General features: G+C 34.4%; 1 protein-coding gene across 2 annotated transcripts in view; it reads left to right on the top strand.

Annotated features, from left to right (window-relative positions):
- The window catches only part of Noa36 (zinc finger protein 330 homolog Noa36), a 269,801-nt gene that overhangs the window by 200,272 nt on the left and 43,733 nt on the right, over positions 1-25,796 (top strand). For both annotated transcript variants that reach the window (XM_090401473.1, XM_090401474.1), the window contains exon 10: positions 16,352-16,429. In XM_090401473.1, coding sequence (XP_090257599.1) covers positions 16,352-16,429 — 78 coding nt within the window. The remainder of the gene's footprint in view (positions 1-16,351; positions 16,430-25,796) is intronic.

Raw genomic sequence — 25,796 nt, 5'->3', positions numbered from 1 at the left:
TGGTCCTTGTTGGGGATCTAAATAGTGGAATAGGAAATGATTGTGAGACATACAAAAATATTTTGGGAAAATTTGGAGAAAAGAGCAAAGCTAATAATAATGGCAAATACCTGTTGCATTTCTTCTCAGGACATGGACTGGTTATTACTAATACCATGTTCCAACATAAAAATGTGCACAAATTCACATGGAGAGAAGAGGTAGGAATAAGAAAAGTCTCATTGACTATGTTATTGCTGATAGTGATGTTTTCTCCCTGGTGCAGGACACCAGAGTGTACAGAGGATTTGAAATTGGAAGTGATCACTATTTAGTCTTGAGCATTATAAAATTGAATTTCATATTGAAAAGAGTAACATGTAAGAAAGTTTTAAAGCAAATAAAAGTTGAGCAGCGCTCAAATGTGAACTGTAGACTAAAATACACAAAGATTATTGAAGGAAAAATGAAAGAGTTTGAGAACAGGAATCAAACCTTGGAGATTCAGTGGCAAGCCTTGAAGAAAGCCCTGATTGATTCAGCTAGAGAGATATGTGGTGAAGTTGTCTGCAAGGATAGAAAAATTAGAACTCCATGGTGGACACAGGAAGTTAAAGAGGCAGTGAAGGAAAAGAAGAAAGCATATCAAAAGTTCCTGGCAAATAAGTAACTTGTGCTCTTAGAGAATACAGGGACAAATGCAAGAATGCTAAACACTGTATAAAACTAGCTAAACAAAAGTCATGGGAAGACATCCAAGAATATAGAAAATAAATATCAAGAAGGTGACAAAATATTCTGGAGGTTGTTGAAGAAGCTTAGAAATGGAGGAAAAAGTGCTGTAAAAGGAGTTAGAGATGATAAAGGTGACATGAAAACAGGAGAAAAAGATATCCTTGAAGTATGGAGTAATTACTTTGAAAAACTGCTAAATGAAACAAGCAGTGATGACAGCACAGTTGTAAAAAAACACTGGCCAGGCATGCGGTCAGGAATATATATCCATACTTGAAGTAGAAAAAGCCATCAAAGGCTTGAAATGTGGAAAGGCAGCAGGAGTAGATGATATTCGACCAGAAATGCTGAAGTATGGTGGTATAAAAGTCTTACACTGGCTGTACCGCATAGTTCAGAAAGCCTGGACAGAGGGACGAATTCCCGATGATTGGAGTAGAGCTCTCATAGTACCCATATATAAAAAGGGAAATAAAACTGCATGTGAGAATTACAGAGGTATTTCCCTACTAAGTGTTCCTGGCAAGATCTATGCAAGTATACTTCAGAAACGATTGAGAAGAATTGTGGAAGTAAAGCTGGGTGAAGAGCAAGCTGGATTGAGGCCAAATAGAGGCTGTCAGGATCAGATCTTCACTTTATGACAAATAGTTGAGAAAGCATGGGAATATAACAAAGATCTGTATTTAAGTTTTGTTGATTTGGAAAAGGTATATGACAAGGTGCCAAGAGAGAAGCTATTCAGTACACTACAGTTATATGGTGTCAATGCAGATTATATTAAGCAATACTTAGTCTTTATTTGAGTTGTAAGTCAGCTGTTAGAATTGAAGGAGGTACAGGAAGACGGTTTAATGTTAAATCTGGTGTGAGACAAGGATGTACATTATTCCCTCTGTTATTCATTATCTATATGGAATCACATTATGAAGGAAAGTGGTATTAAACATGATATCAAAATTGGAGATGTTAATGTCACTCTTTGTTTTATGCAGAGATGTTATACTTCTAAATAAATTCGCTACAAGTCTGCAAGATTCTCTGACTAAATTGAATAACTGTTGTAATAGATATGGTATGAAGGTCAGCAATAAAAAGACAAAGACAATGAAAATAGGCAGAATCATTGAAAATGTCAACTGTGTTGTGAATGGAGAACCTGTGGAACAAGTAAAACATTTCAGCTACTTAGGCACGATTTTTAGTGAAGATGGTAAATTAAATATGGAAATAGACAACAGAATCAGCAAACGCTGGTATGGTGGGAAGTCAATTGAATAAATTCATATGGAATAAGAGAGAAATTAGTCTAAATTAGCTGTATACAAGAAAGTGTTCAAACCAGTTTTAACTTATGGATCTGAGAGCTGGGTCAGAAGTAAAACACTTGACCAAAGGCTAGAGACCGCAGATATGAGAGTCCTGAGAAAGATTAGAGGCGCGAACAGATTGCATCAATGGCAATATCATATTAAAAACGAGGATATTAGGAAAGAACTTGACATTGTCAGCTTCTAGGAATGCGTTAGCAGAGCTAATCTCAGGTTTTACATCACTTAAACAGAATGGGCGAGGAAAGATTAGCAAAACAAGTGTTCTCTGCCAGGTTTTCAGGAAAACGACCCAGAGGAAGACCAAGATATAGGTGGATTGATACGGTACAAAGTGAAACCTTAGACGATAGAAATATAAGATCTGATAATGTTGGAGTCTTGACAAGTAACAGACTGATTTGGAGGAAAATTGGTTTTCATGTAGTACTATCATATCCTGTACACCCCTTGAGGGTAAATGGCAGGAATTTGATGATGATGATGATCATAAAAATCTTGATTATTTTAAGCGAAATTTTTTTCAAAACAATTATTACGTTTTAATATGTATTTTGAACAGTGCACACTATCTATGCTTTAAATAATGCCGCAATACTAATATTGAGTATTGCGGCATTATCGTGCTAGTTGACAATTTTTGTATTTTGAACAGCTCGCGCTATTATGTTTTAAATTAAACCGAATTACCAATGTTGGCGTATGCCGCTGTTGACAGCTTTAGGTCACAAAAAGTGATTGCATTGCTGAGATAGGAAGTTTTGCCTCGTTGCTCCTTAACTTCATTTGTTATTGAATCGTGTAAGATTGAGGTGTTTGTTTCAAAAATAACTTTTTAGTGTGAATTTTCGTGTTTTCATTATTTGAGTGTAGTGCAAGTAAAAAGAAACTGATAAAAAATTAATAAAAAAAAGTTTTATTATTTATCCTCCTTTAACAGGTAGAAAAATCCAGAAGTTCAAAAAATTCAAAACTACAAAAATTTCATTTATTTATCACCTAACTTTTATTTTTTTTTAGTTATTTTTTATTATTATTATTATTTTTTTGGGGGGCCCCAAATATAATTTGCCTAGGAGCTCCAACTATCCTTAATCTGCCACTGCCTGTCTTGAATTCTGCTGATGTTGAGTTTGAGATTGTTCCAGTAGCTGATTTTTGCTATTCACTCTAGTTTCCGGGTGAAAATGGGGGCCTTTATTTAACTAGGCAACACTTCAGCCATCCTGACTTTTAATCTGGTTGGACCATCATTTAAGCCAATACAGAATACAATTTGGTCAGCTAAAACCCCAAATTGCCAGCTGATCTTCATTCATTTTGTATCCAGGTGGATACCTACTAGAAGTGCACCACAAGAAGGTGATTAAAAATCCATTGTGGAGGTCTCCTCCCAGTTATCTAGTTTTGAACCTTTAGCAACCACCTACCTGAATTTAAATCTCATCAGATCTTCAGATAAAACCAGCTGTAGCACATGCAATTTAATATACTGGCCTCATAGCACAGGTTTTAAATTGCATTTGCTCTCATTTTTTCTGATCAGGAGAATTAATAAGATTTGAATTCAGCTCTTTCCAGCTGAAGAAATAAAATCATCAAGAATATCTCATTTGCTGTATGTGATACAGATCTTATCTGCCATAACTCTCTGCCTTTTCCTGTTTTCGAATTGCTAACAATTTGCATTCCTTCATTCCTGTACATTTTCTAAATCTTGCATAGCAGTTTATGCCTAGGACCGTATCTGAGCACATCCCCCCCCTCCCCACCCAAGATCCCTTTCTCTTTCATTATGTGAACAAAAATTTCATCTTCTATCTCATTCATCTTGCTTCTTTTAGGAGTTGCTATATCAGAACTTTTTGTTACCTTATCCTTCCCAATACCCATGTTTCTGATGTATGTTAATCTTGATTCAAAAAACAAATGAAATATTAAGGAGAAGAAAATAATATAATTGCATACTTAATTAAATATTATTTGTATGAATATGCTCATATAAACTACAATACACTTAATATTAAACACAATTTATTTGCCCATAATTTTAAAACCATACACTTAATACTAAACACAGTTTATTTCTGCATAATTAAAAACAATACTAATTAATAAAAAGATGATATTAATTAATCTTTTTATTTATGAATCTTTTAAGATTTCATATTAAAAGTCTCATCATTTGCTTCATTTCCTTCAAAAAAATTGAATAATGTGTCCATTGCACCTTGAGCTTGGGAAATTGTCAACACTGATTTTGATTCCTTTTCTTCACTTGTCATCATATCATCATCACAATCATCACCTTTATCCTCTTTGGTGAGCACATCATCTGTGATATCACTATCAACTCATACAAATTCATTAATATCATTATTAAACCTAGAACACTGTTACATAGCAATCATTTGGATAATGGTAAGTTATCTTCTTCATTTCCATCGTCTTCATCTGCAGTTGAAATTTTATTTGAATTTAATTTTAATTTCTTGAAGCAATTGGACATGGTTGTTGAAGTGACATTGTTCCATGCATTATTCAGTAAATATATAGCATCCAATATTGATATAGACTTGCTAAGTTTCTGTTCTCTTTGATTGGTTAGATGTAGAACTACAAATCTTTTATAAAATCCTTTCATACTCTTCATTAGACCCATTTCCATTGGTTGCAAAATTGGCGTCGCGTTGGTAGGCAGAATCACTAGCTTAATGTTGGACGAAATTTGAATCTGGGGGTGTGCACCACAGTTATTAACTAACAATAAAATATTATTCTTCATTTCAAATAGCTCTTTATTCCAGTCATGTAAGTGCTGCCAAAAACTATCTGAAGTCATCCAAGCTTTCTTGTTCGTAACATAATCCACAGGAAGTTTCCTTATGTTTTTGAAACACCGAGGTTTTAACAACTATTCAATAACAAACAGCTTTTTTTTTTTTGTATCAATTCCTGTCACATTTCCATTTACAAGCACTCTCAAGTGAATCCGTGAATTTTTCCACCAACACATTTTTCTCTTTGAATTTAAATGTATTGTCAGGTGTCATGTTATTTAAAAGAAAAAAAAGTCCTGTTTTTTTGTTGCTGTTGTAGATGTCTTTGTCATTGAAATCTTTCCTGATTTCTGCCCAAACAGTCAGTCAATCCATCCATTTGCATTATTTGGTCTTCAGATCATGTTTCTCCACTAAATTTTGCATAAACAATGTTATGTCAGTTTTTAAATCAATTCAGCCAACCATTGTTACGTGGCAAATTGTTGTGTCCAAATTGTTTAGCAAATTTTTCTGCTTGCACTTTCAAGATCAGCCCGCCATCTATTGAGAATTCAACACTCCTTTGTGCAGTGAATGGTTGAAGCAGTGTTTCATCGATATTTGTAAGCTTGCTCTTTCTGAATTTTTGTTTTGATTATGCTGTTTTCTAGTGCTGATATTGAAACATCGTTATTCTTCCATAATGTTGATACTATTGAAGAGGACAAAGAAAACTTTTTACACACTTCAACATTTTTCACACCACATTCTAACTCATGAATTATTTTGACTTTGTAGCAAACCAAGAGACACTTTCTTCTAGTAGTCATGTTTCTGACAGAAGGTTTCATTTTTAACTGATTTTACAGTCATCACAGTGTTTGGGTAAAATGAGGAAAAAGGGCCAGAAGCTAGACACTTGAAAAGTAGATAGAGTGAGGATGGTTCCAAATTACAAGATTAGCTTATAAACTGGCCGGTAATCCAATGCAGGTGGTCATAAAAGCTAAGTCACTCTTTTCACTTTTGTCTATTCCAAGAACTACCCAAGCACTTAAGAATGTTTGCATAGTTTGCTAAAATTTGTACTGTATATCAATGTAACATATTCGTTACGAAAACGAGCATTGTATGGGAATATGCATAAATTAAAATCAGTGTGGCTTGTTCTTATTACAGCAGTGATCTTGTTATTTCTCTGATCATTACAACAAAGTTTGACTGTATTATTATTTTCATTATTGTTATTATCATCATTATTATTATTACTATTCCAGATCTCTGTGCAGTCACAAGACTCATCATGGGAGGCCATTCTTAGACACCACAAAGTCTATCACATCATTCTTAAATCCATTCATTGACTGCACATTCACTACCCTATCAAGCAATGAATTCCATGGTCCAGCCATTTTCCATGCAAAAACGCCACTTCTCATCATTCTACTCACTACCTCCTTGCACAGCTTCCTGGGATGACCCCTTGTGCTTGTTCCTTCTCATTGTTCTCCTATATGAAAAATCTCCCCAGTGTCAAATATGTAACTACCTCTCAGCAGTTTAAATGTCTCAATCATGTAACATGTCTTCTTCTGGGTTACCTTCACTGTCCCCTTAAACTTAGATTTTTATTGACTGTCACTTCAAGATTCCTTGCCTCCTCCATTTTCTCTAGTGCATTTCCACCAATAGAATATACAGTCTCTCATCAGTGGATCCCAAATTTCAAGACCTTACATTTAGTTTCATTAAACTGATATTTCCATTTATTTGTCCATCTATCCAGCTTTTTTTAAATCTTCCTGCATGGTTCTCACACTGGCAACTGTTGCTAATAACCCTTCCAAGCTTCACATCATCTGCAAACAACCCTGCAATTCATTGACAATATCATTGACATAAGGATTAAACAGTTAAGGTCCCAGTATACTGATCTCGGTGGAACCTCAGTTGTGACCTTTTCTTTGATAATGCTCCCCCACATGCAACTTTTTGATATATATCAGACAGCCAATTTTCCTTCCAGTTCACTAGCATGATATCTCAACCCATCTGTTGCAACTTAAATATCAACTTATCTTGCAGTGCCCTAGCAAATGAATTCATCATCAAATTCCTGACATTTACACTCAAGGGGTGTATGGATATGATAGTACTACATGAAAAATTTACATCATTACTAACTTCCTATATACAATGTTCCTCCAAATCAATCTATTACCTGTCAAGGCTTTAACATTGTCAGATCTTATTATATTTGCTAATCTTTCCTCTCCAATTTTGTTTAAGTGACCATAGCACCTGAGATTAGCTCTATTAAAACATTCCTGGATGCTAACAATGTCAAGTTCTTTCTTAATATCCTCAGTTTTCATTAATGCCACCTGTTAACACCCCTAATCTTTCTCCAGACTCTCATATCTGTGGTCTCTAGTCTTTAGTCAGGATTTTATTTCTAACACAGCTCTCAGATCCATAAGTTAAAACTGGTTTGAACATGGTATCGTATACAACTAATTTAGTGTTTTTACTAATTTCTCTCTTATTCCACATAAATTTATTCAGTTGACTTCCTACCATACCAGCTTTGTTGATCCTGTTGTCTATTTCCATATTTAATTTACCATCTTCACTAAAAATCGTGCCTAAGTAGCTGAAATGTTTTACTTGTTCTATAGATTCTCCATTCACAATGCAGCTGATACTTTCAATGCTTCTGCCTATTTTCATTGTCTTTGTCTTGTTGTTGCTGACCTCCATACCTTATCTATTACAACAGTTATTCAATTTAGTCAGGGAATCTTGCACACTTATAGCGGATTTATTTATAACATCATCCACATAAAGCAAAGAGCTGACATTAACATCTCCAATTTTGATATCAGATTTAATACCACTTTCCTTCATAATGTGATCCATATAGATAATGAATAACAGAGGGGATAATGTACATCCTTGTCTCACACCAGATTTAACATTAAACCATCTTCCTGTACTTCCTTCAATTCTAACTGCTGACTCACAACTCAAATAAAGACTAAGTATTGCTTGATATAATGCCTCACTGACACCATACAACTGGTAGTGTTTTGAATAACTTCTCTCTTGGCACTTTGTCATATGCTTTTTCCAGATCTTCAAAACTTAAATACAGATCTTTGTTATATTCCCGTGATTTCTCGACTATTTGTCGTAAAGTGAAAATCTGATCATGACAGCCTCTATTTGGCCTGAATCCAACATGTTCTTCACCAAGCTTTTCTTCCACAATCCTTCTCAACGATTTCCCAAGTATACTGGCATAAATCTTACCAGAAACACTCAGTAAGGAAATACCTCTGTATTTCTCTACTGAGAATAAAACAGAATTCTGAGATTCTGTTTTATTTCCATTTTTATATATGGGTACTATGAGAGCTCTACTCCAATCATCTGGAATTCGCCCCTCTGTCCTGGCCTTATGAACTATGCAGTGCAGCCAAGACTTTTATACTTCCATACATGAGCGTTTCTGGTCGAATATCATCTACTCCAACTGCCTTTCCACATTTCAGACTTTTGATGCCATTTTCTACTTCAAGTATGGATATGTATTCCTGATTGCATGCCTGGTCAGTGTTTTTTATCACTGTGCTGTCATCACTGCTAGTTTCATTTAGAAATTTTCAAAGTAATTACTCCATATATCAAGGATATCTTTTTTTTCTCCAGTTTTCATATCACCTTTATCATCTTTAATTCCTTTTACATCACTCTTTCCTCCATTTCTGAGCTTCTTCAACAACCTCCAGAATATCTTGCCACCTTTCTTGATATTTATTTTCTATGTTCTTACCAAATTCTTCCTATGACTTTTGTTTAGCTAGTTTTACACAGTGTTTAGCTTTCTTACATTTGTCTCTGTATTCTCTAAGAGCACAGCTGACTTATTTGCCAGGAACTTTTGATATGCTTTCTTCTTTTCCTTCATTGCTTGTTTAACTTCATGGGTATACCAAGGAGTTCTGATTTTTCTTTCCTTGCAGTCAACCTCCACATGCCTCTCTGGCTGAATCAATCAATGTTTTCTTTAGAGCTTGCCACTGAATCTCCAAGGTTTGATTCCTGTTCTCAAACTCTTTAATTTTTGCTTGAATATTGTTTGTATATTTCAGTCTACAGTTCACATCTGAGATCTGCTCAGATGTGAACTGCTCAACTTTTATTTGCTTTAAAACTTTCTTACATGTTCTTCTTTTCAATATGAAATTCAATTTTTTCCTGCACAAGACTAAATGGCGATCACTTCCAATTTCAAATCCTCTGTACACTCTAGTGTCCTGCACCAGAGAGAAAACATCGCTATCAACAATAACATAGTCACTGATACATTTCTTATTCCTTGCATCTTCTCTCCATGCGAATTTGTTCACATTTTTATGTTGGAGCATGGTGTTAGTAATAACCAATCCATGTCCTGAGCAGAAATCCAACAAGTATTTGCCATTATTATTAGCTTTGCTCTTTTCTCCAAATTTTCCCAAAATTTTTTTGTATGTCTGACAATCCTTTCCTACTCTGCTATTTAGATCCCGAACAAGGGCCAACTTTTCATTTTTCATTGTGTCAGTTACTTTCTCTAAAGCCTCAAAAAATTCCTCCACGTCTACCTTAACAGAACCTTCTGTGGGACCATAGTCACATATAACTTTCATTGTCCAGTTCCCCGTTCTGATATTTGCGACATCAAATGTCTTTGGGGAGGAAAAAAAAAAAAGGGAATCAATTGCCCAATTTGATTGCCATTGGTGTTCAATTGCTCTTGTCACTTTATTATAAAAGGTAAACAAATTCCTGAAACAAGAATGCTGCTTTTCAAATCAGTGCTAACTTCCACAGATCACCCAATCCTAAAAAGGGTGACAAATCACTGCCATCTAACTACCGCTCTGTCTCACTCACCTCAGTTCTATCTAAAGTAATGGAAAAAACCATCAATTCCCAACTCCTACTTTACCTCAAAGGTACGCAGCTATTAAGTGACCGCCAGTATGGATTCCGTCAATGCCGATCAACAGGATATCTACTCTCATATATCACCCATCTCTTGACAAATGCCATGGAGAAATTGGTGAATCCCAAGTGGTTTTACTTGATTTCTCTAAAGCCTTCGACTGGGTCTGGCATAAAGGCTTACAAATCAAACTCCTATCATTTGGACTGTCTCAGGACTTCTGCAGATAGATTGCCAGCATTTTTGGATGCACACTATGTGTGATGGTAGACGGCTCCCTATCCCCTCATCATCCAGTTAATGCTGGGGTCCCACAAGGTTCAGTTCTCTCACAAGATCCTCTTCCTTCGTATATCAATGATCTACTTCAGTTGACCTCCAACCAGTATACAGTTTTGCAGATGACAGCACATTACACTCCTTTTCATTTGACAAACCCTACTCTACATAACTCACTTCAACCCACAGAACATCAACTACGACTGCCCTCAATTCTGATTTCCAAGCCATCCTCCAGTGGGGCTCAGATAACCTCGCCAACTTCAACGCTAGTAAAACCCTGTTCTGTCTTATTTCTCACAAAAAAGAACCATTTTCCCCCAGTATTATTTTTGATAACTCTCAAATTCCAAGACAAGATGAGATATCTCTTCTCAGAATTACCCTGATATCAGGCCTCTCCTGGCATAAACACATCACACCATTGCATCCTCAGCTTCCAAAAAACTAGGATTTCTCTTTTGCTCAAGACATTACTTCACTTCTAAATGGCTGTTAACCTTATACAAGTCACAAATCTGCCCAGCTATCGAATACTGTTCTCACATTTGGAGTTGGGCTCCTAAAAGCTTGCTCAAAATGCTTGACTCAATACAGAGGAGAGCAATTAGACTAATAAATGACCCATCTCTTTCCAACTTGCTCCCCTCATTTTCATATAGATGTTTGGTCTCTGCAATTTGTATATTCTCTAAATATTTCCATGGGAAATGTTCATCTGAAACAGCATCAATAATTCCCCCACCATTGGAACACGTACACCTGCCACCCAACATCGTTTCACAGTACACCTTGAAACCCACAGAACAAGTTTCTTTTCCTCCTCCTCCTCCATCCCTGCTGGGAAGACTGTTCCACAGTACTGCAGTACTGTGGAACAGTCTTCCCCTGATGTATTTCCCAAAGAATACAATATACAGGCTTTTAAATTAAATGTAAACAAGTTCTCCTTTCCCAACCCATATATGGTACTGATATACTATAGGTTGATCAACCAACCTCATATATCGGCCCAACATAAAAAAAAAAAAAAAGATACAACTCTTCTCCATGATGAACTGCCCTAATGAAGTGATCATTAAACAGTTTTTTATTATGTCATCTGCATTGGTAACTCAATCCTCTTTTCATCTAATATTCATACACTATCATTTCTCCTCCTACTTACTATTCCTTAGGATTTTCCTTGGACTGTGGTACTAATTTCTTCACATTACATTTTTGTCTTCATTACTATACTAGTCACTTTGTTGGCTTGAGGGCTTATATTCTTTATGCAACTGCTATCCCTCTCTCTTTCTCCTTTTTTTCCCATAACCTCTTTTCATCTACCATTTCCTGTTTGATTTCATTTACACCAAATCATGTTTTTTTTTTTTTTTTACTGGAAATACTTAGGCAGATAAGTTTAGTGAGTGATCATTATACGAAATTTTAACTGAAACATCATACAGTAATTACAGAATGGAATTTCTGGAATTCTTGTACAATTTGCCATTGCAGTTGATAAATATTTCTTCACTAGTCCCCATCTAGAGGTCTGCTGATCTCTACATCAGCAGAGAGATCTGCTAATCTCTCTCTCTCTCCCCTGCAATTCTTCCTTCTGTGGAACTGCCAAGCTGATTTCTAAGATTATTAATTATCTGCTTTATAATTCCACATATTTTTCTTGATATCTCTAGATGTCTATTCAGTCTCCAAGTTAAGACTACATAGTCACTTCACCAGTGAGGGCAAACCTAACATCCCAGTTACAGTCAGATCCTCTGCTGCATGGACCAAATCCAAAACTTGTGATCCTTATCATTTCTCTACTACATGCTGCTGGAGACATTTGTTCCTCAAGAATTCCAGAAATTCCATTATGTAACTACTGTATACTGTTTCCTCAGCCCATTGTATATTGCTATAGTTAAAATCTTCTATAATGATCACTCACCAGACTTATCTGCCTTAGTGTTTCCTGCTCATAACTTTTTTTTTCCCTCTGCCAATAGCAACATCCCACTAAACATCCTGTCCTTCCTTACTCACCTCCAGCTCTCATCGTTCAATTAAAAAAAAATATTAATGCCATTTTCTTCAAAATTCTCCACTGTGAAATGACATAACTCATCATAAGTAACACTCTACCACTCAGTTTGCCCTTCCTATCATACTGAAATATGCTGTTCCCTTGTCCTTCTACTTCTGTTCCTATCAGGACATTATCTTCTGCCAATGCTGTTTCACTGATTCCAATAATCTTTGGACAGGCTGAGGTCACCAGTGCCACCAGCTCATTTCCTTTATTCCCAATACCTCTGGCATTTGTACAAAGAGACATTAATGCATTGTCAGCATTTTTATACCTATTATTATTGTATGCAGACTCTATTTGACTCTGCAATATACTATTCATTCTCCCATCTCCCAGTGACTATTCCCAAGAAGCCACTCTGTCATAGTAACTCTAGTTCCTCCTCCCTAACATTCCCACTTTGCCCAGAGAACAATTTCTCCAGATGCCTTTCCATGTTTAAGTACAGTCCATCTCTTGCATATAGCTCTATTTTATCCTCAAATGCACTCCAAGCATCCACATATTCCAGACCTCTCTTTCAACACATTTTCTCTCTCTCTCTCTCTCGCATATCATTCATTATTACTATTCTCCTTTTCATTTCTGCATTATCATATCTAAGTAATACATGCACTATCTTCACTCGCTCTAACTTTACTACTGCACATTTCATAAAATTAACCTCAGATCTCTTGCCACCCAATTCATGCTACCTCTCAGATCATTTGTACCAAACAGCACTATCATCTAATCCATATTCTCACCTATTCATTTTTGCATTATCACATCTAAGTAATTACCATCTCACCATCTTACCATCTTCACTCTCTCACTTTTCTGCTGCACATTTTCTAACATTAACCTCAGATCTCTCACCACCCAATTCATTCTGCCTATCTGATAATTTGTACCAACCATTACTATCATCTTTTTTTTTTTTTTTTAGCTTGCTCCACCTTTGCAACGAGTTTTCCCGGTGTTGTACCACCTTACCCCAGTCCTGAAGATACTTTCAGGCGCAAACTTTGTTTGCTCACACTTGGATAAAGGATTAAACTAATTTTATTATACTCTAACCAAGTGAAAAATAAACTTTCAACATCTTTCTCTAAATCCAGAGTAATTTATTAAAAAAGGTGGCACACCATTTGGCAACTCCTATAGGTAGAGATGACCTGCTAATACTTCTGCCTGGTATCTCCACTTGGGCCTGGCTCCCACTGAAGAGACCTCAATAAAGGTCGAAACTAGTCTGGGTAGTGGCCCTTAATGCATAACATTAGACATATCCGCAAGGAGATATGTTTTGCATTATAGGAGATACTGAGATAGGAGTGTTGGTAGCTTGCTCCACCTTTGCAACGAGTTGGCCTGGTGTTGTACCACCTTACCCCAGTCCTGAAGATACTTTCAGGTGCAAACTTTGTTTGCTCACACTTAGATAAAGGATTAAACTAATTTTATTATATCATCTTTTTTAATATATATATATTGATCCCATACACAAGAGGTCGAGGCACCTATAGACACATCAGTGCCATATGTGGGGTGCTTTGGGAATGCTTCTTGAGGAAGCCTGTTTCAGAGAACAGAGGTGGATGGAACAAAAGAGGATGAATAGAAGCATGTTCATTGTGTTTGCAGTTACATAGTAAAGGGGTGCTGGGCAACTGCAGCTCTTGTATTAACAGGTGCAATAGAAAGTGGAGGAATACTGTTGCCAATTCATTGCCCAGTCCTTGCTCCCATTGGAGGATAGTACGTAGATCAATGTTTAAAGCCCTAGTTATAGGTGATCTTTGGAGAAGTACCTGTAGAATAGATATAGTGCTGAAACGCTGCACCTGTGAGATAGAGGTTGAAGTGAGTCTGTAAGAGAGGGGTCATCTATGAGCCTAATTGCACACCTCTGGATGATGTCATGGATTTTAAAGTTTTAATTTCAGGTGCACGAACTCGAACATGTGAGCAGTATTCTAAACATGGATGGATTGGGGGATTTGTGTATATTAAAGAGTTAGCTGGGTGTAAAATAGGCTCTTGAACGAAAGAGAATGCTAAGTTTCATGGATGCTGAGGAGGCTATTGATGTGATCTGTGTATGCTATGAAAGACTGGATCTCTTTTGCATGAGAAAAGTCAAGAGTGTATTTTGGTGGCATTGAATATAACATGGTTGTCTTTGCCCCCATTGGAGGATAGTACATAGATCAATGTTTAAAGCAGTAGTTATAGATGATCTTTGTAGCCTGAGATATCAGAATAGTGCATGGTTTGTCAAATGAGTAGGATGAGTGAAAAGTACTATCATCTGCAAAACTGTAGATAAGATTAGTGGTTATTGTGAGTAGGTCATTTGTGTACAAGAGAAAGAGAGTAGGTGATAAGGCAGAGCCTTTATGTATACTTCAGTATTGGCAGTGAAGCTCAAAGAGAGAGTCATCTGTCATAACCGCAAAAAAAGGAGAGGTTGACTTGAAAGGGAGAGACTGCAATTGTGCATCCCTGCCTACATCTTGCTTTATTGCTATAGTCACACTTTCTATCATTCCTCCAGGCAGGCACTCCTTTAACATTCTGTTCTGCACACCAGAAATCATTGAATCTCCCCTCCTCACAGATCCATTCATTCCTTGCTGATTTGAACCCCCCCCTCTCTCTTTCTCTCTCCCCAATACTCTTGACTTTTTCTCATTTCCTGGATTGTCCATTCTCTCTCTTATCTCACTAATTCAGCATTTCCATATCTCCAGTCATTCTACTTAATGGCACCTCACTCTCATCTTCCTGCCCTTTGTCATGCTACTCATAACTCTCTCTCCTGGCAAGCACTCTCCCTTAGCACCACTGAAACTCAAGATACTAATATTGAATTTACTCAGCTTTTCTTATTGTCTAGATTTCATACAAATATACACTTCTCCATCTCTTATCTGCCATATTTTAAATGATGGGAAGCATACATGTCACAGGCACAGCATGCTACAAAATCTTGTATAATACATATGATACTTTGCAAAATGCAATCGTTAAATGGTAGTGGGTTGGGTAAGAAACAACAAATTAGTCGAAGGATGGTGCACATAGCAGTATATTGGAAAAGTACTTCAAACTCAAAAGCTTCCAAATGCAAACACACCACACTCCATCATAACCAATTCCAGATAAAAATTTGCTCTCAAGTTAAAATAAATCACTAATAATTAATATCAAAAATTATCTTTTTTTTTTTTCATGTCATGTGGTAGAATGCCATAGTTATTGAAAATAGAGTGAATTTTAACAAAAAATTAACTTTTTACATTAATATTATCATACATGAATTACATCTAGTATTATGTACATGAATCCTTTGTTTTTTGGTGCTCCCTCTTAAATAAAACATTAACTTAGCTTACAGTATATATCTAGTATATATAGCAACATTTCCTCTAAGTCAGTGAAGCAAATGCACTAGTTTTGATGTCTTCAGAGTAAGCAGCAGTCAGACTGGCCTTGGTATCTGTGCTGTTAGTGGGGAGAGAGAGTATTTTGGAAAAAAAAAAAAAAAAAAGTGCAGAACATACTTATGAGCTCCCAAAATTATAAAAAAAAATCAGAAGTTAAAATATGTTATTCAACTGAAAAATATAATTGTATGTAAAATGTGCACATACATATCATAGTCTAAATTTCAACTAATTTTCAGCCACAGTAACATAAAACTTTCCAGTTTTAAGTTTCTTAATGTCGTTGTGATTGACTTGTACTGATCTTTGTGCTGTACTCTTTGGCAGCTTGTGGAATCAAAACATTTAAAAATCACTTACAACCGATCTACTGCTACATTAATACTACAATTACAAAAACACACTTTGTTGGTGTGTTGTCTTTAACAGTAAGTGGAAGACAGTCTCATGTACAGGTGCAATGAGCACTGCATGGCATGTGTATGTGACTTAGAGGGGAATCTTGATATATAGCTTATAATAGATCTACATGTTGACTTCACATCTACAACTCCTCACAAAGTCACTCCATGCATCTCATGCAGCAACAGTACTATCATTACAGCTTTGCATGCTCAAAGAGATAATTTAAAGCTGATAGTGTTTTTACTAATAAATATTGGTTTGAATTGTGTACTTTTATTACATGGTTATTTCACTTTCATGTTTTCTCTTCTATAAGTAAGAAGAAAATAATATAATACTCTATTTTTTAATAGCACGTAAACATGAATATGGTAGACAAAGCAATTTGGGTGATGCAGGAGATAGTGAAGAAGAATCAAGTGAATATTTAGGTAAGTCTTCACTAATAAAACTCTAACAGCATTCGTTCTTTCTTTTTCTCTCTCTCTCTCAAGATCTTTAAATTGTGTTGTTGGCTTATTTTGTTTAATTCATAAACTGATTTTTGAAGGTCATCTTCATTGTCTTGTAATATAATCTGATCTCCATACAGCATTGTATTGATAAGTTCTTCTGGTTAACTGGATACCTTGTTTTCCATATTTTAATAATTTGATCATTTGAGTTGAATAGAGTGAGAGACAAACTATAACCCTGTCTTATGCCTTGATTAATTTTTAATATCTTCTGTTAATTTACTAACAGAAGAGTTAAATTCTGTTCTGTTAATTTATTACCTAATTGTAACTTTATTTTTGTCTTATATAATCTTTGTATTGCTTGCACTAAATGTAATGAATATCCTTGTTTTTTCATTATACTCCATACGTTTTCTCTGTATTTATTATTATTATTATCATCCTAAGATCCCATGGAGTCGAAGACTCATCTAGAAGGTCCCTTTGTCATATACACACAGCTCATCATAACTTGCCTTAAACACATTCAAATTCTCTGCAGACACCATACTCTCAGGCAGTGCATTCCAATCATTCACAACTTTCCATGCAAAAAAAACTTATTCTCACATCCTTATACAGCTTCCCAGGATGACCTTTTGTTCTTCTCTGATCTCCCACCAGTTTATGAAAAACCTCTTCAGTGTTAATCCTATAGCAATCCTTTACCAACTTGTATATCTATCATATCACCCATCTTCCTTTTATCCACTAGACTGTAAACTGCATTTTCTCAACCTCTTTTCATATTCAACATTCCTGAGATCAGAAACTACCTTAGTCACTTCTGGATCCTTTCCAATATCTCTCCATCCTTTTGAAAACCAGATGACCAAATGTATGGGGGGAACAATATCCCAGAATTTGTTCATGTTGTCCTCACATTTTGGCAATATGTCCTCTAAATTTTAAATCCTTATCCACCATTACTCTAACAATATATCCTCACCAAGAGTAAAATCTACATCCCATCTTTGTTTCCCAAATTTTAAAACCTTGCATTTTGCAACATTGAACTGGCATCTCCACTCCCATGTCCATTCACTCAATCTATTCAAGTCTTCCTGTAAGGCCAGAATATCTGCTCTACTCCTCATAATTCATCCCAACTTTGCATCATTAGCAAACAACTGAATATTCCCATCCAAATCTTTCCCTATACTATTAACATACAGGTTAAACAGCAGTGGCCCTAAAACATGACTTTCCTCTTCCAGGATATTGTTTCCCCCATACATAACTTGCTGATATCTATCAGATAGTTGATCTCCATTCCAGTGCACTAATCTAATATCCAACTCCATGCACTCTAGTTTGACTATCAACTTATAATGTGGGTGTCTATCAGAAGCCTTTGCAAAATCTAAGTATACTACTGTGTATCCATCTTTTTTTTATTTATTATTATTATAAATTTTTTTATTATTTTGTTATATTATTATTATTTTGTCCAATGAAACCATCGCCTTAATGTAATAAGTAAGTAGATTACTAAAATGTGATTTCCTTTTAGCAAATCCATGCTGTCCATCAAAAATAATACGTGTTATCAACCCATTTCTGTTCTATTAATTTATTACCTAATTGTAATTTATTTTTATGTTGTTAGGCAAGTCTTTATATAATCTTTGTATTACTTATACTTAATGTAATGAATATTCTTGTATTTTCATTATACTCTTTTTTGATCAAAATCTTTCTTATAATCTATAGAGGCTAAATTCATATACAAATTAAATTTGTATCTTTTTTTCAATAATTTGTTTTAATACATAGATATTATTTATGCATGATCTTCAATGTCTGAAATCGTTTTGCTCTTCTGAGAGTAGATTATTTGTAATATTTCTAAGTCCTTTATTCAAAATTTTACTGTATATTTTGTAACTGTATTTAATAAACTTATTCATCTGTATCTCCTTTCTTAAATACAGACATAACTTTAGCTTTAGACATCTTATGGAACTTCACATTTCCTGCTACAGTTATTTATTAACTTTAAGAATCTTTGATGTAACATTCCAGTTTGTCAGGTTATTCTCCATTATACTTCCATAGTTCTGTATTTATGCCATCTGATTCAGTTATTTTCTATTTTTTGATAATTTTATTACTTCTTTTAGTTCTTCCAGTCTAATTGGTTCTATATCAGTACTGATTTTTCTTATTGTTATTCTCTGTTAATAAATTTGGATCATACCATAAATTCTTATAATTTATGGTATGATCCATTATTTCTCTTGTATTACATTTATTTCTGCTGTATCTCTTTCTTCATTATGTAATTTACTTAATATTTTATAGGACATGTCATCCGTTTTCTATTAATATTTATATTTATTATTAATAAATTTATTTTTTAAAAAAAAAGGACAGTTACCAGAAATGGCTAAATTCCAAAACAGTAGATGCAGAAATAGAGTATAAAAGAAACAGTGCAAATGCAAAACGAGAAGTAAGGAAGAAACATAGAGAGAGAGACGGAACAATTTTGTAACAGAACTAGAAAAGGATTTATTTAAGCCACAACCCAAAACCTATAAAGTAACAAAATACATGAATAAAGAAATAAAAGGAAAGTTAAAAATACACACAATAGATTTAGAAAAATGGGTGACCTATTTCCAAAATCTCTGGACAGATGAGAACAAGGAAATAAAATTTTATAAAACAAAGAATGACCTAATAGAAAATATCACAATGTTTAGAACTGAAAAATATAATAAAGAAGATGAAAAATAGGAAAACACCAGGAGAAGAAGACAATATAAATATAGAACTATACAAAAATGCAGGTGAAAGATTTAATGAAAGACTTCTGAAATTTTTTAATATGGTTTGGATGTCTAGACAAACTCCTAACTCTTAGAAGAAAGCACTGGTTATCCCAATCTATAAAAAAGGAAATAAAGACGATTGCAATAACTATAGGGGAATTAGTCTGCTGAATACAGGATATAAAATATATGCAGGAATATTAAAAGAGAAGCTAAGCAGTATTGTAGAAGACAAACTACTAGAAGAATAAAATGGTTTCTGAAAAGGCCGCTCCTGCATAGATCCAATTTTTACTCTAAAATTATTAATAGAAAAGAGAAGAGAATTTCAAAATGAAACACATGTGGCCTTTATTGATTATGAAAAAAAGCCTTTGACAAAATTAGTAGACAAAATTTTTTTAAAATATTAACCGATTTAAACATACGAAACCAACTTTTACAGTTCATTCAAGAAATATATACAGGAAATAAAATAGCAGTTAAATTAGAACACATTTCAGAATGGAAAGATATATCAAGAAGAATACGACAAGGATGTACCCTCTCACCTCTGTTTTTCAATATATATATATATATAAATAAATAAAATAATAACAATCTGGAAACAGTATAACCCCACAAATAGAGATACACTACTATTTGCAGATGATCAAATAGTATTAGCTACATCAGAAAATGATTTACAAAGATCATTAAAATCATTAAATTATATCTCAAAAACAATATAATATGACAATATCTAAAGAAAAAACAAAAATAATGGCATTCAAAGGAGAAAACCCAATAAGAAGTAAAATAGCGATAGATAATAAAATACTAGAACAAGTAAACACTTTCGGATACCTGGGATGTGATCTAGCATATAAAGAAGAAAAAGACATAGACACTAAAATATCAAACTTTGTCAAAGTAAATGGCATAATAAATAATATATTTAAGCCATCCCTAGTACAAAAACACACTAGAATCAGACTATATAATGTCTTGTCAAAATCAACTCTACTATACGGAAGCGAAACATGGACCATGAAAAGGAAAGATGAAAAACGAATTCAAACAGCAGAAATGAAGTTTCTCAGAAAAGAGCTGGATATGCTACCAAGTGGGACCATAAAACAAATGAAGAAATTTTACAATCCCTGAAAATAAAACCAATTAATTACTACATAAGACAGTATAAACAAAAATGGCTAGAACATTTAAATTGAATGGACAGCAGACTACCAAAATTATTATACAGATACAAAATAAGGAAATATGGAAAAAGAAGAATTGGAAGACCAAGCAAGAGATGGCATGAGACTGGAACAGGCCACTTGGCTAAAATCCATGTTAGGAAGAAGAAGATTAATAAATTTATCTTAATAATCTTGATGAGCTTTATTTATTATATTTTAGTTATATTTCTTTTGTTTTTGTATATTTTTTTGTTACATTTCGAAGGAATGATTTATATGCTATTTGTTTTTCTTTTATTGCATTTTCTATATCTGTGTTCAAAATTTTTAATGTTTTTCTTTTTAATATTTTATTTTTCTTTCCAAGTACTTCAGAGGCTACTTTATGGATGATCTTTATTAAAGTTTTCCATTCTTCTTCTGTATTTGCATTGATTTTAGTTTCTGTGAATTCGTGATTGATATAGCATTTTAATGCTTTCTTCTGTAATAGATTTGCCTAGTATACTTCTTCTGTTTCTTGTTTTTCCTTATTTACTTCCTTTTTCTATTTTGTTGGTATGCCTATTTTAGAAACTACTAAATAATGATCTGAAAAGATTTTATTTCCTCTATAAACATCTGTACATTTTTTACACATTGAGCACTAGTTTCTGATTAGTACTGATATAGTCAATTATAGATCTTGTTCTTCTGCCATTCCAGGTATATTATTATTATTAAGAGACCTCCAGGGAGTCAGAGACTCATTGAGGAAGGCCACATACTATACACACCAGCTATCATACTTATTCTTGAATTCATTCACACTGCTTGCACTCACAACTACAAAGGCAATCCATTCCAATCATGCACCACCCTCTGAGAGAAAAATCTAGCCCTCACACCCTTCTTGGCAGCCTTCATTCTCAGCTTCCAAGGATACCCTCTCATCCTTTTTCCTCCTTCCATAAATTGAAAAATTCCATCAATTGAAATCCTGTATGACTCTTTCAGAAGTTTGTAAGTCTCAATCATATCACCCCTCTTTCTCCTGTTTTGCTGTCTGCAGTCTACAAATTCTCATCTGTTTTCATGATCAGTATTCCACAATCCTGATATCATTTTAGCACCCTCCTTTGTACGCTCTCCAATATATCAGAATTAAAACGGAAACCAGACCTGCACACAATGGTCCAAGTGAGGTCTTATCAAGGCCTTGTAAAGAGGCAAAATAACATCCTTATCTTTACATGTGAACGTTCGTTTCTGCATTGCAATTATCTTTTGAGTTGTATTTGCAATCTTTGCCACACATGGCCCCTGAACTTCAACTTCCTATCTATTAACACTCCAAGATCCCTAGCCTCATCAATTTCTTCTAGCCTAATCCCACCAATATAATACGACATTGGATATCTAATCATGCCAAGTGAATGACTTTACATTTACTCAAATTGAACTGACACGCATTTTCCCATGCCCACAATTCCAGCCTATTCAAATCATTCTGCAAGTACTGCATATCAGCAGCATTCCTGTTTACCCTACCTATCTTTGCATCATCAGCAAATAGCTATATGTCACTTGTCAGATCCTTCCCAATATCATTAATGTACAGATTGAATAACAGTGGAATAACACTGATCTTTGTGATACACCACTTGTTACCTTAAACCTTGCAGACTCAGATCCCCCCATATACCACTTTTTGATATCTGTCAGTAAGCATCCTCTTATGCTGTATTCTGTCAAAAGCCTCAGCAAAATCCAAAAGTAGCATGGTGTATCCATTCCCATTGTCTAGTTAGTGGTAACATTGTTAACATGACCTTCCCTTAGTAAACCCATGTTGTTCATTGCAAAGTAGAGATTCACTGTCAACCCATTTCTGAATGCAAGCCCTAACCAATTTCTCCAAAATTTTCACCACCACCACACCTAAGATACTAATTGGTCGATAGTTGAATACATCGGTCTTTGACCCTTGTGCAATGGAATTACGATACATTCCTTCCATTCCTGTGGAATTGTCCCTGTTCTGAGACTCATATTAAACAGCCTGGTCAAAGGAAATGGCCAGTTCAGCTGAACACTCTTATAGCACACATGCTGATATTCTTTAATTGAAACACCCTCTGACACTATAATCAAATCTTAACACTCTTTGCCCTCGAGTCCGTCACATGCTGCTTGAGGAAGTTGTTCTGCAACAGCTCAATAAATGCATTTTCAATTTTCTTATGAGATTTATTTATATTCTTATTTTTTGAAAAAAAGTATTAGTTATTTTAAAATGATTGAAAATGCAAATTTCTCCATATTCACCTAAAACACTGGGGATTGTTTTAGGTGAAACAACTCTTCCATTAAAATCTCTTGCTATTATTATTATGTAGTCATTTTTGTTTGTCGAAGAAACAAATGAAGAACCAGTACAGTTAAATGATCTAAAGAAAATAGAAATGCTACAAGAAAAGATGGAATAAATTCAGAACTATATAAATACAGTTCTAAACCATTTCAATTACAATTAATTAAATTCCTTAACAGAATATGGGAAGAAGGAAACATCTTACAAGAATGGAAGCCAGCAGTAGTCATAAACATATTCAAAAAAGGAAACAGAAAGGATCACAGAAACTACAGAGGAATATCCTTATTAAATACATGGTATAAAATATATCTATATATAATTAAAAATAAATTAACACCATGGGCCGAGGGAATTATTGGAGAAGAACAGTGCGGCCTTAGGAAAGGAAGATCGTGCACAGATCCCACATTTACACTCAAACAAATTATAGAAAAAAGATAGAATTTAACCTGCCAACATATATAGCCTTCCTGGATTATGAGAAAGCATATGATCAAATCATCAGAACAAAATAAATTAATATACTGTATGAATTGAAAGCTCCACCTCAAACCACAAAAGCAATAGCAAATATAATGGAAGAAAGCTATATTAAAATTAATAATGAAACAACCGAAATAAATTAAAATCAATAGAGGTCTCATTTAAGAAAGGGGATTATCACCAATACTCTTCAATATATATATATATATATATATATATATATATATATGGAAAAAATTTCAAGAGAGTGGAGGAAAAACAAAATCATAGGAAATAAAGAATTAACCAGCCTTTTGTATGCTGAAGATCAAGTTATTTTTGCTGCAAATGAAGACCAATTACAGAAAAATCTACACGTATTGAACAAAACACTAGAACAGTATTACATGAAAATCTCAATAAATAAAATGAAATCAATAGTATTTCAAGGTAAAGAAATTAAAAGATGCAAACTAGTCATCCACAACAAAGTAATAGAACACGTGAACAAATTTAAATATGTAGGAAATTACATAAGCCCCAATGGAGAAATCGACATTGCATATAAAAAGCAAAAATCCCTAGCAGTTATTGGAACTTTGAACAGACACTTCAATAAACAGATGTCTAGAACAACCCAAATAAAACTATATAAAATAATAGCCAAACCAATTCTGAAATATGGCAGTGAAACATGGACTTGGGGAGAACAAGATAAAAGACAAGTGGAAGTTGCAGAAATGAAGTTCCTAAGACAGCTTGCAGGCTATAAAAGAATAAACAAGAAAAGAATTGAAGAATAAGAAAACAATTATCCATAATTAACATAACAAAAGACATCACAAACTATAGAAAGAACTGAAAAAAACACGTAGAAAGAATGAATGTGGACAGATATCCAAATATTGCCTGGAAATAAACTAAAGGGACACTGATCAAGAGAAAGACCCAGGAGGAGATGAGCAGAATACTTTTTAAACCCTTCAAAACATTACAGACAAACAATTGCCTAACATGCAAAGCCAAGAAGTCATTTTTGTTACATTTATTTAACTGTTTTTATAATTCCTTGTAAAATTCAGAATTATCTTTTCTACCTTCTTCAGGAACATACACCTCAATAATATTAAAGTAGCTTCTATTTGTTTTTTTCTATTTCCATTTTCCATTTACATTTTTCTATTTCATCTTCTATTTCATTTTTGTTACATTTATTTAACTGTTTTTATAATTCCTTGTAAAATTCAAAATTATCTTTTCTACCTTCTTCAGGAACATACACCTCAATAATATTAAAGTAGCTTCTATTTGTTTTTAATTTATCTGTTATAATTCGATCATTTACAAAAGAGTATTTTTTTATTCTATTTTTCCGTTTCATTTCAATTAAAATAGCCACTCCACTTGATCTCTGATATGTTGTCTACTCCACTATATAACATATTATAACCATCTATATCTTTTGTTCCCTTTAATTTCTTTTTTGTTTCTGTTATCAGAGCTGTATTAATATTTTTGGTTTTAGTTGTTTTACTAATTCTAATTCCTTTGTTTTTATACTTCATAACCTCCATGTTACTACCTTTAAAATGTCCAAGATTCCTAATCATTACCTTTATCCTTTCATGGCTGTAATCCATTGTTTCTGTCTGATGAATTTTCCAGTTGAAGCATCTGAGTTATAGAGATGTTTACTAGGTAAAGTAAGCAGCCTTATGCTAAACTCCCAGCCTGGAAGAACAGAGTATCTCTCATAATAAATTTAGTTTAATCCTTTATCCAAGTGTAAGCAAACAAAATTTGCACCTGAAAATATCTTCAGGACTGAGGTAAGGTGGTACATCCCTTGGCAATTCATAGCAAAGGTGAACCAAGCTCTCAGCACTCCTTGTCTCAGTATCTCCCATAATGCAAAGCACATCTCCTTGCAGACATGTATAGTGCTATACATTAAGGGAAGGGCCACTACCCAGACCGGTTTCTACCTTTATTGAGGTCTCATCAGTGGGAGGCAGACCCAGAGTGGTGATACTAAGGCAGAAGCAATAGAGAGGTCATATTTAACTATACGAGTTGCCAACTGGTGCACCACCTTATTATTAAATTACTCTGGAGTTAGAGAAAGAAGTTGGAAGTTTATTTTGCACTTGGTTAGACTATAATAAATTTAGTTTAATCCTTTATCCAAGTGTAAGCAAACAAAGTTTGCACCTGAAAATATCTTCAGGACTGAGGTAAGGTGGTACATCCCTTGGCAACTCGTAGCAAAGGTGAACCAAGCTCTCAGCACTCCTTGTCTCAGTATCTCCCATAATGCAAAACGCATCTCCTTGCGGACATGTATACTGCTATGCATTAAGGGAAGGGCCACTACCCAGACCGGTTTCAACCTTTATTGAGGTCTCGTCAGTGGGAGGCAAACCCAGAGTGGTGATACTATGGCAGAAGCAATGAAGAGGTCATATTTACTTAGTATCACCACTCTGGGTCTGCCTCCCACTGACGAGACCTCAATAAAGGTTGAA

This window comes from Typopeltis vanoorti, chromosome 12, assembly GCF_054136105.1.
Source record: "Typopeltis vanoorti isolate ZY-2024b chromosome 12, IOZ_Tvanoo_1.0, whole genome shotgun sequence".
Lineage (NCBI taxonomy): Eukaryota > Metazoa > Arthropoda > Arachnida > Uropygi > Thelyphonidae > Typopeltis > Typopeltis vanoorti.
Note: the sequence above shows the minus strand (reverse complement) of the source record. Positions and strands in the feature narration are given on the sequence as shown.